This window comes from Carcharhinus amblyrhynchos, chromosome 23 (assembly GCF_965287045.1).
Source record: "Carcharhinus amblyrhynchos chromosome 23, sCarAmb.v2.hapA, whole genome shotgun sequence".
Lineage (NCBI taxonomy): Eukaryota > Metazoa > Chordata > Chondrichthyes > Carcharhiniformes > Carcharhinidae > Carcharhinus > Carcharhinus amblyrhynchos.
This window is the reverse complement of record NC_137346.1, coordinates 17,555,142-17,570,730: the sequence shown is the minus strand read 5'-3', so window position 1 is coordinate 17,570,730 and position 15,589 is coordinate 17,555,142. Positions and strand designations below refer to the sequence as shown.

The 15,589-nt window shown below is 39.1% G+C and overlaps 1 protein-coding gene across 6 annotated transcripts in view; it reads left to right on the top strand.

Moving 5' to 3' along the window:
- Positions 1-10,073, top strand: part of git1 (G protein-coupled receptor kinase interacting ArfGAP 1) — a 190,869-nt gene extending 180,796 nt beyond the window's left edge. For all 6 annotated transcript variants that reach the window (XM_080210843.1, XM_080210845.1, XM_080210842.1 and 3 more), the window contains 4 exons: positions 601-677; positions 2,389-2,562; positions 4,141-4,204; positions 5,158-10,073. In XM_080210843.1, coding sequence (XP_080066969.1) covers positions 601-677; positions 2,389-2,562; positions 4,141-4,204; positions 5,158-5,370 — 528 coding nt within the window. In that variant the 3' untranslated portion in view covers positions 5,371-10,073. The remainder of the gene's footprint in view (positions 1-600; positions 678-2,388; positions 2,563-4,140; positions 4,205-5,157) is intronic.
- Positions 10,074-15,589: the final 5,516 nt, after the last annotated feature.

Genomic DNA, 15,589 nt, shown 5'->3' with positions numbered 1-15,589 from the left:
GTGACCATTTATGATAGTGGCTAAAATGGAGGCCCAGAAAGGAAGTTGCATGATCGGGATTGGCATGAAAGGAATGGAAGGCTCCCTATTCCGAGGAATAAAATGAACAATATTCAATTTAGAGTTTGCACCTCATCAAATTCTATAATTTCTACACTCAAGAGTAAGGCCTGAAACAGTGTTAGGGTGTCTGTTGTCCCAATGGAGATGCCAATTCCAAGGGAGAGGAGGGAGGAGAGAGTACTGTTTATGTGGAAGGAAATCAGGACTATTGAATCCAATCATCCTGTCCTTCATGGAAATATTAACATTAACAGCTTTTTATCTTGAGCAAACTAAAACTATTTGGTCCTCAACTAATTCATAACCAAAGTGCAGAATTATGAAACCTGGGTATGAAATCTGATCACTGACAGATTTGATCTGGCATAGTTATTCTCAGAGTTGCTTTCATGTTTATCATCGGAAATTGGGGTAACCGCTCCTACTTAACTGCCTGTAAATTTTCTTGAAATAATTACTAGTGAACAGTTGATCTAACAATAAAACCTATGCATCAGTACACTATACTGCCAACTCATGTTTTATTTCCATTTACAGGTGTCCAAACTGGACAAACGTGGCAGTGGAACAGACAGTGATTATGACAATACCCAGACCAACGAGCTGCCACTGGGGTGAGTTGAACCTGATTGGAGATTATAATGTTTTGTTGATTGTGTTTAATAGAACTCAGCATGGGCAGAATTTCTGCAGAATGTACATTCCAGAACTATTTTCTAAATTGGATTTTGGAAATTGTTTCCCTGTTCTTCCTTCCATAGAATAGACCTCATGCTATATCCTTGAATGGTTAATGGAGATGTTCTAGTTGTTTCTGTTTTAACAGTTATCTGTTTTTGCCTGTATGTTCTTAACAACTGCTTTTAAAATATCGAGGGAAATATATGTTTAATTCTGCAAAACAGAACATCACTGAAGCAATTGAGTGGAAACCAATTTTGCAGTTCTGCCTTGTGCTATTGTGAAAATAGCAATAGCATTTTTGGTTTCTCTGAAGTTATCAAAACTGTTACGTACCTAAAGTTCTGAATTTTTCTTTATTTTTGTGAAAGTCTGTCCAATTTTCCTCACTACTGAAGATGATAATTTGTGCAGTTATATTGTTCCATTATTGCCAGAGGACAGAACCCATGACAGCACTGTGGGCGTGCTCGCACCACATGATGCAACATTTTAAGAAGGCAACTCACCATCACCACCTTGAGGGTGAATAGTGATGGGCAATAAAAGTTTTCCTTGCCTGAGACACCATGTTCTATGAACAAGTTAACATAAAGTGTACCTCCTTCAAAAGAGCCATTTTTTCATATGTGAGCCCTGCCAGGTTGACTATGGAAGGCATCATAGTCTAGATATCTAGGAGCACAGTCTAGCAAGTCATTTGACAGCAACCAGGAACTGGCTAAATTTTTTTTCATCTAGGCTGTTCTCTCCATTACTTTCCTCAAAGAACAGAGACACCAAGGACAGTTGTAGTGTTCCCATGGCTGTTAGCTACAGCAACCAAAACGTGTTTGAACCTGATTTTTATAGTTCATTGAAATGTCACTTGATGCATTTATTTCCTACTGGGGAATCCTGATTTTTATAATATTGTTACCAAAATCCTCTGCAGACTGTTGAAATGATCCAGTCTGCACATCCAACACGGGTACAACACAGTGATGTTTTATTTACAGAGTTGGATTCGGACAACTCAGACTGTACCCAGTTGGGCCTTGATACAATCTGGGATCTTTTGACAGTCTTCATATTATTGAAATGTTTGTTTTTGAACAGGTAGCCATAATTGCCACCAAGCTAGTCATTCAAACCCAAAGAGTCATAAATTGCATTATGCAGTGACGATGCTGCTTTTGTGTTGAACTTCAAGACGACTTGGTAGAAATAATTATAAGAATGAAAAGTAATTGATTATTTTCTGGAAATTCTAGCATCGACCAGTTCCTGACTGATGAAGGCAAGTATAAATTTGCCAGTGCAAGATGAATTACTTCACACCTTTGCAGCCTTCTGAAATTTAATCTGAGGTATCCAGAAGTCTCTGGTCATTGACACTTGCTCATGTATGTACTCGCTCACCCAACAGCTTGCAGCCACCACCTATTAAATGCTACAGCCTAGGGCTTTTGGGGTTCAGGTGACTCATTACCATTTATGGTATGATCTGAACCATCAATCTGGTTACAGCCTTTGTAACACACTCTCAGGCATCTGATTTCTATGTGCACGTGATAATGTGCTGAAAACTCTCACTGTAGGCATCATTTTGGTTGCTATTCTGCTATATTATGTTTATGTTCACTCTTGTTTTCCCTTTAATAGTATCGCTGATGGGAGGATGGGAAGGGATGATGACTTCCACCTGGAGTACGATGAGCATGAGGGTGAGCTGGATCCAAGTCTTCCCAGTACAGAAGATGTAATCCTTAAAACGGAACAGGTTACTAAAAATATCCAGGAGCTTCTGCGTGCTGCACAGGAGTGTAAGCATGAAAGGTTAGTATGGAAATCACTAAAGTTAGCATCACGTGGTGCATGCTATAGGTTGAGTAACCCCAGTGAGTTTCAAATTAATAAAGATTATATTCCAAAAGGTTCTTATTGGCTTTACTGGCTACTAGACATTTTATAAGAGTTTCTAGGGCAGCTATTTATTAATTATTTACATGGCAGGCAGCTATTTATTAATTATTTACATGGCATGTTAAAGCATATTAGTAGCGTTTCAGTGGCTTTAAACCTCTCTCTCCCTGTTAATTGTAACTATACAACAGTGAACCAACTATCAAACTGCAACTAATGATGCCTCACTAATTCTAAGTCAAGACTCTGAAATCTGGATTCTGCAACAATTGTAGTACTGACCATATTGGTCAAGCTCAAATATCTATAGCTTTCTGTCTCTCTAAAATCCTTGCAAATTCCCTGCTGCCTTATTTTTTATCCTGTTCTCTTCCAGTATCTTCCTGTAACTGCCTCAATGACACTATTCTTAACTGCTTGTGCTCTTATCCAATACAAGGCAACTTCCTCTTTCTCAGCTTGCAGTGTAAACTCTGATGAACCTCCTGTTCATTATTGATCGCATCCTCATTCAAAGTCTACATTCTAATTTAATAGTACAAGCACCAGGAATAGTGGAATTAGCTTCCATATGTCATGGAAATATCCAGCTCCACAGCTCTGTACCTCCTTCACTAATTCAAAGATATTCGCTAAACTCTTTGACTATCTGTCCATTATCAAGAGTGGATGAGTCAAACTTTATTCTAGTTCAGTATTGCCGTACCTCAAGCAATCCTTTTTGGCTGCCATCAACACCTTTATGTCTTTGACCTTGATCTCTATAACCTCCTTGGCTGCACTTAAGGTTGGATCAGGGGACTTCGATATGCTATTCAATCCCAAGCTTCCTTGGCCTTCCAGACCCGCTGTGTTGATGGTTTTCTTCCACTTCAACATTGTCCATCTCTACGTCCGTCATCACCTTGATGTTTGACTTTTCTTATCTCTTCCTACCTGGCCTTCCAGCCCTATCTTCAATAAGGTTCATCTCCATTAAAACTCTCCAAAATTCCCATCACTCCCCAATCCTCTTCAAAGCCCAGCAGTTTTCCTTACTCCAGCAAGTTCAAATTCTTAATATCCCTCCACAACCTAAACTTGCCCCATTCTACCTTGGTTGCTCTCCGTCTGCCTTGCTTTCCAAGCATGGATTGTCTTCTTGACACCCACTCCCTCCCTTCAGTTGTTGGTTAATACTTATTTAATCACTGGGCTATTGCAGCTGAAACTGCCTTTGTGGTTCCTTCTGCCTTGCTGTTTTTATGTCTGTTTTTAAAAACTATCTCAAAATTTTTGTCTTAAATATTGCTTTTGTTTTTCCTCAGCCCCGTACCCCCTCCAAATTTTCCTTTTTGTTCTCCTCTGTATATAATGTTTTGTTTTCCTGATTCTAATCACTTTGTCCTGTTGCAATGGTAGAATTGTAAAAGAATTTAAGATATATGCTATGTTACTAATCTAATTGTACATCAATGAATGAATCCAAACCTGTCTATTTCATTTTTACAGTTTTGTGCCATGTTCTGAAAAGATACACTCTGCAGTCACCGAAATGGCTTCTCTCTTTCCAAAGGTAAGGTTTCATCAGAATATATCTGATTTAGAAAGAGTTAACCAATTCGTAGGTGTGATTCTGTCCTCTTGGTAAGCAGAATAGATCAGATTTTGGCTTTAGTTAGGGATATTAGCTATTGTTTACTCAGCGGTGAAGAGATGGGGCAGCAAAAAGAGCGGGGGTGGTGGGTTTCTAGAAATCCGAAAGAATGGATATCCTGGGCAATTCTAGAATTAACTGCAGGATGACTTAATTTTCTCAATCAGCTCCTCACCCAACAGCCAGTCAAATTGACAGGCTCACTGTTCAGTAAGAAGGGCAGCCAGGGGTGGATACAGAATAAATAGGAGATTGCCAGAAGGGTGAGGGAGTGGTATGAAGATCACGATTAAAGTGCCAATGTGGCAGGGAGGAAGCATGCGCACATTTCTGAACAGAACTATTGTCCATCAAATTAAGTAAAGATAACTAAGAGTTGTTTTTTGTCAGTCATGCATATATTAGTGTCTTTCTTATGTAATGTATACAAATAAAGAGGCTAAATGCCGGTTTGAATCCCCCTGTCCAAGATTGGTTTGAACTGAGGCAGCCAGCACTGTTGCTAGCTGCACTTGAGGACTGTAAGCCTCTGGATTGCCTGCCAACAGTGAAGGTAGGTAACTTATTGAATGTGGAGCTGAGTGCAGCAGATGTATTCTAAAAACTAGTCAATGTAATTTAACAATGTTAAATGCAATGACTTTTTATCATCTGTAATTTTCAAATTTAACTAATTAACAAAATTGCTATGCAAGTGCTGGCAAATTCAGTAGCTGAATTCAGCCAGCATCAAGTGTAAAAGGAAAGTAATTTGTTCTTGCTCAATGAAGAATATTTAGGTTTGTAAACCTGTAGCAATGAAGCAACTGTTAGTTTTGCATGTTTTTTTTAAAGAGGTTTCTAACTTGTGTATGTTTTTTTAAAATGATTAGAAGCCTGCCCTGGACACAGTTCGGTGCTCACTGAGATTGCTAAACGCGAGTGCCTTCCGACTGCAATGTGAGTGCAGGAAAACGATTCCACCTGAGCCAGGTGCACCTGTTGACATTCAATTGCTCACACAGCAAGTCATCCAATGTGCCTATGACATTGCCAAGGCAGCGAAGCAACTGGTTACCATAACAACTCGTGAGAAAAAACAATGATAAAGCACTTCATTCACATTCCTCTTTTGGAGTACGCTTGGGAGATTAAAAACATGCATCTTTCTTTGAAAACAAACTGAAATCCCTGTACATATTCTGATTCAGTACTGTGGATTTTTTTTCTGCAATAGATTGTATTAGCTTTCACAATAGATGAAAGCTCCTGGAAAGTTTAAACTTCCAATTTTGTGGTAGGACTCACCAGTTATAGTTAATCAGAATTGCTACCACTACATAATGACATGGCCAAAACACACAGTCGCAATGCGGTGATAGCAAATGATCTTCGACTTTTAACGTTTTGGCAAGATGTGAATATTTACTTTCTCGACCATCAGTTTATGTTACACTGGAATTCTTGACTCTTCTACAAGTAAGTTGTTTTACGAACGTACCATTATTGATGAACACTATGATGTAAAAGTTCAGTGCAACAAAAGCTTCATGTACCCAGTAACTGTTAAATGAAAACGGACTGCAAGCAAAGCCACACCATGAAAGTTGCTGAGAGTACTTGTACGAGACCACCTAAGTTTTAATATGGATTATCAATGGGTTACTCACCAATCCATTTTGCCATCACCTGAGGCTGAAGGACAATAGATGTTCTAAAAACCATTAGAAAAAATACAAGTAGTGGGGTGCCTTTTTTGTATAGAATACTGTGAACCTGTGACTGTAACTGGCAACCATCAGTACCATTGCATCTATGTGCATTGTGTGCCTTATAACAGTTGAATCTTGTTAAACAGTTGTATCCCATAATAATATAGTCTTCACGCTTTGCTTTAGTAGTGGCACTATTTTTCACATTGACCAGCCCAAGGATCACAAATCAAAGTGTGAGTTCATTGATGGTTTATTAAAGTACAGAAATTACTGTGCAATGGTTCAAAATGCTGTTTTACCCTGTATTGGATGTTCCATGGTTTAAAAGTTTGAACACTCCTCCAACACCCAGTGGATATCAATATTATCTTGGGCCATACTACAGTAACTGATGGGTGCAGCAAATTCCCCTTCAACACATGGTTTCGTATTACTTTAGGCGTAGAATGTGGGGGCATTTTCAGTTTGCCACATTCTTATTGTTTCAGCCTGCTGAAGATGATTGTCGTGAATAGAGAAGATTGGCCTTTACTATACACGACTTGATTTACATGACACTTGTTCTCATTCTTGGAATAAGAATAATGATCCACTGTTTCATTTTATCTATGAAAATTAATTGGCTGTATATTTGCTTCCAGAAACATTGTACGTGGAAAAAGCAGCATCTCCAGCATTTGTCTTGTGCTGAAAGTTTTGGGGCATTGCAGGCTGGTGAACTGATATAATCTAATGATTTCAGCACCCTGATGTTAACTACTCGCTTGCCATGTACTTGTGGGCAACAGACGTGATAGGTAGTGGAAAAATTATCAGTAAGAACGTTCTGAGTACAATGTAGTTAAAGTTGTGATGTTTATTTTGTGAGCTGAACAAATATCCTATTTGAAAAGAAAGTGTTGATAATAATGGCTTTATGCAGTTATAGGGAAACAGAAATCAGATTTGGATGCAGCTTTTTTTCAAATGCTGGAAAGCTTATTTGATGAGAAGGGAATGATAAATAGGGAGGACTTCGCTCTCCACAGATTGGAAGAAACTTGGATGAATGAGATTCTTCTGTAGTATGAGGTATGCACACTTGCACAGCTTTTTTTTATTATTTTCCAGCCTTAATTGAAGTCCCGGGTATACAGTATTGGGGTGCTGTTTTGTATATATAAAAAAAAAGTAAATGTGCATAGTTTAATATTGTTAAACAAAAGGACTTTTTATCACTCTAATCTTACTAGTTAATGATGTAACTGGAGTAACCAAAACCACTACATTGGCACTGGGCAGATTCAGTTGCTGAATTTTGTTTGTGCTGAGTGTAAGAGGCAAAGTAATTTGTCAAATGAACCTTTGTGAATCTTTTTACTTGTTCTTCATTTGGTAAAGTACTCATCAAAGTATCGAAAGACGTACTGACCTTGTAAAATGTGTTGATTGTTTTTGCAATAATTCAGTGAAACACTAAAGAACACTACAATAACATTGGCTGAATGAAAGAAATATAAAATTCTGAAGAAGCTGTTGCAGGGGGCAATGCCGTCAGGTGTACTGTGAAGTCAGAAGGAATTACACTTTATTTCTCGATACTCTCTCAAATGACTTGTTAACTTCACACGATACGTTCATATTTAGATTGGCTCGGGGCATTTATAAAAGATGGCTCAATGTTTAAGGAAGACATTAACTGACGTAATAAATGGCAAGGTTTAACTTTGTGCAACAATCTTTTGTCGCTTTGATATGAAAGCTGCTGTTGGGAAATGTGCAGATAGCCAGAGAAAAGATGAAATGTGATTGCTTGTGATTTGCTATTCATTGCCCAGTTCCGACTCTTGGGCTTCACGGTGACGCAGTGGTTAGCACTACTGCCTCACAGCACCAGGCACCCGGGTTCATTTCCAGCCTTGGGTGATTGTCTGTGTGGAGTTTGCACGTTCTCCCTATGTCTGCCTGGGTTTCCTCCCACACTCTGAAGCTGTGTAGGTTAGGTTGATCTGCCATGCTAAATTGACCCTTAGTGTCAGGGGGATTAGCAGGGTAAATACATGGGGTTACGAGGATTGGTATTGGGTGGAATTGTCAGTGCGGGCCAAATGGCCTCCCTCTGCACTGTCAGGATTCTATGATTTTAGTTTGCAATGCTAATACTCAGTGGACAGCTGACACATTGTGTACAGCATTGCCATGTTTTGGTTCTTTCAGTATCAAGTCTTGTTTACAACAGAAATGGTGAAATTTTGAATGAACATTTCATTTAAACTTTCAATTTTCTCCTAGAATATTTGGAATGCCTTAACTCACTTTATAGTTTTTTAATATACTTGGATATAAAATAACTATCAAGTTATCAAATGGGCGGTTAATAGCAGTGGAAGAAACTAATTTCTTATGTAATTTGTCATCGTACACTGTTTAGTGCATCCACTGTTGAAAAAATTACACCTTCCTCAGCCACGAATGCATTTCAGAACTGAAGTCCAAAAGTCTTCACTGTCATAACTTCAAAAGATGAGACTAAATTAGATGCATTCTGAATAGCGTAGATTTATATGACCCTTGTTCTGTGTTGAACAGGGACACTAAGCAAGCAGTAACTTTGTCAGTATTGCATGCATATTTGCGGAGCAAAGGTTTGACAACCAGACAAAGAAAATAATGCAGTACAAGTAAGTCAGACTGGCACCGAAGGAGATGCATTTGTAGTCTCTTTTTTAAAAAAAACCTAATGAAGTCAAAGCGGCTCGGAAGATGGGTTAAATATATTACACAATTATGTCATGCACACGTTTGCCTACAGGGATAAACAAAATTGTTCTCTCGTTCACATGTTTAACTGTACAGCATTTAGGTAACATTTAAAATCATGTAACATTACCCTTATCTCGCTGAGGAAGGTTGTGATTTTATACACTCGCTGACGTTTTGGAAGGAGTTGAGGCAGATCTAAATATTGGTATGTCACCAGGGACATGCAGCTGTTAACTAAGTAGATCTATAGAGAGTAAAACAAGGGGGCTAAATGCAGTAACATGATTTGAGGGTGCAGATAGTAGCTGATAATTATACATACCATACAAGGTTTCTGCTCCACATTAGTGGAGCTCCTTCACTGTATAATTGCCTTGGACTTCCCTTCTACCATTCCACAAGTGACATTTTCTTTGGGTGGGGTGGAAGGGAGCGAGAGTAGATTAAATTTTATATCTGTACTCTGGAAATGAAGAATGTATCAAATAAGTTATACACACTAAAATAATTTTTTTAAATGAAATGTCTGAATCCTGGAAGAATTAACACATTTTCTCAATGCAGTGATAGCTGATTTGCTGTAAAAGATACTCAAATGAGGCCAGTGATTGTCAAATCAGAATACATCTGAAGGTAATGTGTGCGTTAATGTCAACCATCCATCCATGTATTACAAGTATAATCAGTATTCACCTTGACAATGGTATAAAAAAACACTTGTATACCAACATATCAAATTTCCATACAATCTCCGGAAGTTACACTCAAGTGTAGGAAGAACGTAAGAGGAGATTAGTTCCTACTTGTAACGTTGCAGCACATGTTTCTGAGGCACTGGAACTCCACCTATAAAAATATTAATTTTACATTTACCAAAACAAGTTGTATATATTATGAAAGAAATCAGCACATTGGAGTGAGTTCAGTTACAATCTAATCCTCTGGGTTCAGATGTTGTTTATAAACTGTATTGCTCTCACAGTTTTAGAATGCCTTCTAAATGCAGAGATCCCTCTGGGGTCCAGCTTTGTAACTCATTCTTATTTTCTATATTCCAAGACTAAGACCCAATGTGTGGTACAAAATGTTTTTTTTTAAATCCAAATGTCTGATCTCTCAAACAATTGGTATTAAGCATGCACTTTTGAACAATTGAGTGCTAAAAGTTATATTTAACAAGGACAGTCACTGACCTACTTAATGTTTATGTTGTGCAATGAATGCTAACTGTAACTAATTCCATTTAGAAATGCACTCTATTGTAGCTGGTAGTGGAAATGTGGTGGTGGGCTTCCTTGTAAACTCATCTATTGTACATTTGTATTGAAATAAATACATTCAGTTGTGCACAATGCTTGTTGTATACTGACCTCTTAATTCGATAAGGTAGGTTAAACAATGTTCAAACAAGTGAATTTAATTATAATGTGGGAAAATACTAAACAATGCTTATTAATTATTACATACATCCTTGGATTCATCAAGTTGTGTTCAGAAAAGAAATATTGAAGGTTGGTGTAAATAACATAACATTTAAGGTGGTGAAATGTCTCGAATAAAAGTTTCTGGATTGTGAAGAGTTACTTGAGGATTTGATTGTCGATCGTACTGCTCTAATACTTCGGTAAATATACGTAACACTCCACTTTAGCAGACGGCAAGCTGGTTAAATGGTTGTGTTAGATGTTGAGCTGACATTTGAAATAAAATTAAGATGTATAAAGTTTGATCCCAGGATTTGATACAGTGCATTGATCAGAACATTGGAATTTTTTTCCAAGATGAAAGTGAATTTTCAAGCCCACTTTTAAATAAATGTAGTACAGCCATTTCAATCCTGCATGCATGAATGTAAGAGTATGGTCTGGTTAATGTCAAAAAGTAAGGAAGACTTTTCATTATACTGTGCATCACAAACTTAAAAGCTGTAAAATGGTGCAAGTTTTCATTAAATTGGATACATTATTTTCAAAATGTAATTGCATTGAAAAAAATCTGACACTAATACAAGGAAAAGACATTTTCACCCACTGGAATTCACTCTTCTGCAGGTACAAAGATCTTCAGTCCTTGTTCCAGTGGAATGGATTGTATCTGCTTTACTAACTCGAGTTATGAATACATGTTGTTATTGCATTTCCTTGTAATACAATTAGCCAGATTTTGCTGTAACAGGTCAATGAACTACATCTACTGTTCATTAGACTTACCCCTGCACCCTTCAGCTCAAAATATTTGTGCCCATAATGTTGCTGGCAGTGCACGTGGGGAGTTAGCAAGAGCAATATTTTAAAAATAATTTGGTGCTTTAAAAACTCCAGCAATGCGACACTGCACTTATAATAGTTTACACAGCTGGAGAGATCAATTGGGTCATCAGATCTCTACCCTTGAAACAATAAGTTATAATTGTGATTAGTTTGCTTTCTATTCATTATGCAAATAGAGCAACTGCATAACATTGTGTGTTTCAGTGGTGATGCAGACGGCATAATATCATTTTTACAAAGCTAACAATGAAGTGGCACATCAGCTTTGGCCATTGATATTTACGCCATGTATCTGCTCCTCACTTCAATTTGCCATTATTTAACCAAATAGTGATGCATGATGTTAATATTATTTTGACAGTAATATCTGCCTCAGTCACTTGGGTCAAACCCCATGCAATTTCAATGTAGTCATCCTAGAAGAAAGGGAAGTTTTACATCTATAAAATACCTTCCTAACTTCTCAAAACCTTGCATTGTTAATCAAGCACTTTTGAAGTGTAGTCATTACAGACAAAAGCAACAACCTAGATGTGTACAAGGTGTCAGAAGCAGCAATGAGAAAATAAACCTAACTTGTTTATGATGTTTGAGGGATAAAGATTAGCCAAGACATCAGGATAACCTCCTACTCATCATGCAATAAACATAGAATCCCTACAGTGCAGAAGGAGGCCATTCAATCCATCGAGCCTGCACCATATAAACAATCCCACCGAGCTCTATCCCCCACAACCCCATGTGTTTACCCTAATGCTAAGGGACAATCTGACACTGCAAATCAACCTAACATGCACATCTTTGGACTGTGAAAGGAAACTGGAGCACCCAGAGGAAACCCACAAACACATAGACATGGGTCAAGGGTGGAGGAGGAAAAACACATTGTTAAACTGGCGGCATGGGCTCGTTGGGCCGAAGGGCCTGTTTCCCGTGCTGTGTTGTTCTTTGTTCACAGGGACAATGTGCAAACTCTACACAGTGACTCAAACTGGGAATTGAACCTGGGTCCCTGGCCCAGGGGCAGCAGTGCTAACCACTGTGCCACTAGTGCCATTTGGGACATTTGTTTAACTAATTTGAAAAATATTAATTTCCACAATGCAGGACTCTCTCTCAGTATTGCATTGAAGTGTCAGTCAAACATATGCACTTCAGTACCAGAATGGCCATTGAAACTGCACCTTCTGACTTGAGCAAAGGAGCTACCACTCAGGTAAGGCTGACACCGGTTTGATTGCAGAAGCTGGATTGTAGCAAGTTTCTCCTATAGAAATTCTTCAGAATTATGTTTAAAAATACATTGTACTGTACTGTAATACATTTTAGGCTGTCATGATTTGGCTTTGCTATGTTTTCAATTATTCATTCTTAGGGTGTGGGAGTCAATGCCAATGCGAGCCTTTATTACCTATCCTTAACTGTCCTCTAAGATGGTGGTGAGTTGCCTTGAATTCCTGCAGTCTATGGTTCACTCATGCTATTAAAGAGGGAGTTGGGATTCTGACCTGAGTGAAGAAATGTTGACATGGTTCCAAATCAGGATGTTGTGTGACTTGGAGAACAACTTGCAGGTGGCGACATTCCAGGCACATGCTGTATTTATTGATCAAGGTGACAGAAACCGCAGGCTTGGAAGGGATTGTCACAGAGCCTTGGCAAGTTGCTGTAGTACTGCTTGTAGATTAGGCTGCCACTGTATGCTGGTAGTGGCGTGACTGAGATAGTGAATGAGATGCTGATCGAGTGGGCTGCACTGTCATGGATGATGTCAAGCTTTTTGAGTGCTATTGGAGCCGTACTCAGGCAAGTACAGTATTCCATCATACTCCTTGTTGATGATGGACAGATTTTTGGGGAATCTAGCGGTGAGTTATTCACTGCAGAGTTCCCAATTTCTGACTTGCTCTTGTAGCCACAATATTTATATAGAATCCCTACAGTGCACAAGGACGCTATCTAGCCCATTGAGTTTCGCCGACTCTCTGATGTAACCGCACGTATTTACCCTGTTTATTTCCCTATCTACACATCTTGAGACACTAAGGGACAATTCAGCATGTCCAATCAAGCTAACCCACATATCTTTGGACTGTTGGAGGTATCCCATGCAAACATGTGGTCTGGTCTAGTTCAGTTTCTGGTAAATGATAAACCTCCCTGCTCCCAACCAGGATGTTGATGGGGGGGGGGGGGGGGGGGGGCGTCAGCATAAGTAATATAATTTAATGTTAATAGGAGATGGTTTGATTCTCTGTTACTGGAGATGGTCAATGCCTGGCACTTATGGGTTGTGAATGTACTTGCTATTTAACCCAAGCCTGAATGGTGTCCAGATCTTGTTGCGTATGAGCATGGACTTCTTCAGTATCTGAGTCACTGCAAATGGTGCTGAACATTGTGCAATTGTCAGCAAACATCTGCACTTCTGACCTTATTGATGAAACAGCTGAAGATGGTTGGGCCTAGAACACAACCCTGAAGAATTCCTGCAATGATTCCTAGGCCTGATGATTGACCTCCAACTATCACCAGCATTTGTACTAAGTATGTCTCCAACCAGCGGAGATTTTCCCTTTGATTCCCATTGACTTCAGTTTCACTCGGGCTCCCAGATGCCACACAGCCATCAAGGAGCCTGATGTCAAGCTGCCTAGATGTCAAGGGCAGTCACTCTCACCTGTCCTCCTTTGTCCACATTTGGACCAAGGCTGTAATGAGCTCCTCCAGTTAGTTTGGGCTCTGCCAGAGCCACTGAGTATCAGTGAGCAAGTTATTGCTGATAGGATGCAGCTTGATAGCATTGTCAATGACCCCTTCCATCACTATTGATGATTGCGAGTAAAGGTAATCGACCAATTGGATTTGAACATTTTTGGGAACAGGACATAACTGAGCAAGTTTCCACATCTCCGAGTCAATGCCAACTTCAATAGGGACAAGACTAGTTGGCACGAGTATTGAGAACGATTTCTCGAAAGCTGTTGGAATCCATAGCCTTTGCCGTATCCAGTGCCTTCAGCCATTTCTTGATCTCTCACACCCGAAAATTGGCATCAGTGATGCTGGGGACCTCAGGAGAGGGTTGAGGTAGATCATGCACTCATAAAAATCCATAGTCTGAGGCCATTCAGCCCATTGAGTCTGCACTGACCCCAATACCATCTCAGCCCTATAACCCCACATATCTACCCAGCTAATCCCCTGATACTAGGATCAATTTAGCATGGCCAATCAACCTAATCCATACATTAGGATCAATTTAGCATTGCCAATCAATGTAACCCATACATCTTTAGACTATGGGAGTGAACTGGAGCGCCCGGATGAGACCCAAGCAGACATGGGGCAAACATGCAGACTCTGCACAGTTGAGTGAACAGAGGCTGGAATTGAACCCAGGTCTCTGGCACTGTAAGGCAGCAGTGCTAACCATTGTGCCACCATGCTGCCACTCATCACTTCCTGCTCAAGATAGTTGCAAACACTTCAGCATTGTCTTTCACTGATGTGCTTCGTTGAGGATTGAGATATTCGTGGAGCCTCCTTCAGTTAGTTATTTAATTATCCATCACCATTCATGAGTGGATGTGACAAGAATCTAAAGGTTAGATCTGATCTGTTGGCTGTGGGATCCCTAAGCTCCATCTCCCCATTTTGTAAAGGAGCTCTTTAACTACTTACACTTTGGGAATAGTGGCTTGAATATGTTTTTGAGAGAGGAAAGGAAGTAGGTAGATAGACGTAGTCTTCAACAAAAATGGTCATCTGGTTGTACAAGGCTTTACTGTTTTCAGGTAAAGAATTCCAGACCATTACTGATAAAAGTAAATTCTAAAATTTTAATTATTCCTGGAAAAATAATTTGTGTATCATATAGCAATATCACTAACATTTACTTGAAGCTTTTTCCTCTTGATCACTAAGTGATTTGATGCGACATGACATCCCACGACCAATCTTGTGAACTTGACGTACGTTGCTGCTCGAGTTTGCATAAATAATTCCCAGTGTCTGTAGGTGCCTAGTTTTTTTTTTAAACCCAGATCCGAGCAACTCAGTCACTGCCCCCCTTCACCAATGTTTAAAGAAACAGTTGACTTTGACTCTTGACAACTGCCTGTAAAAGATAAATGAAAGCTGCAGAGCTTTTTTGGGCTTTTCATTACCAATAGATTTGCAACTCTTAAACCTGGCCGATGAACCTCCAGGGCATGATAAAGAATGTCTTGCGGCTGACACGAGCCAATATTTGTGTAAAGCTGCATTAAACTGACAAAGCACTACATGTTTAAATGTAATCCCAGTACCATTTCCAATTTGGTTTGTATCAATACAAAAGTCAGTAATAGTCTCCAATACTCAGCCTGTATTAAATATAAATACAACCGCACGCCTATTAGTATAAATATTTTACAATGCAGTAAGAACTCCACAAAATTAGTCCCACACCACTGCAGCTTTCAATTTAGCCCTTCACACAACAATAATACAAAAATAATTCATTCTACAAATATAAATGATTTGCAGTGTTCATAATGATGTGGCAGCACTCTCTCTTTGTGTTTGGTAAGCAATTTAGTTTTTGTGTTTTCAGT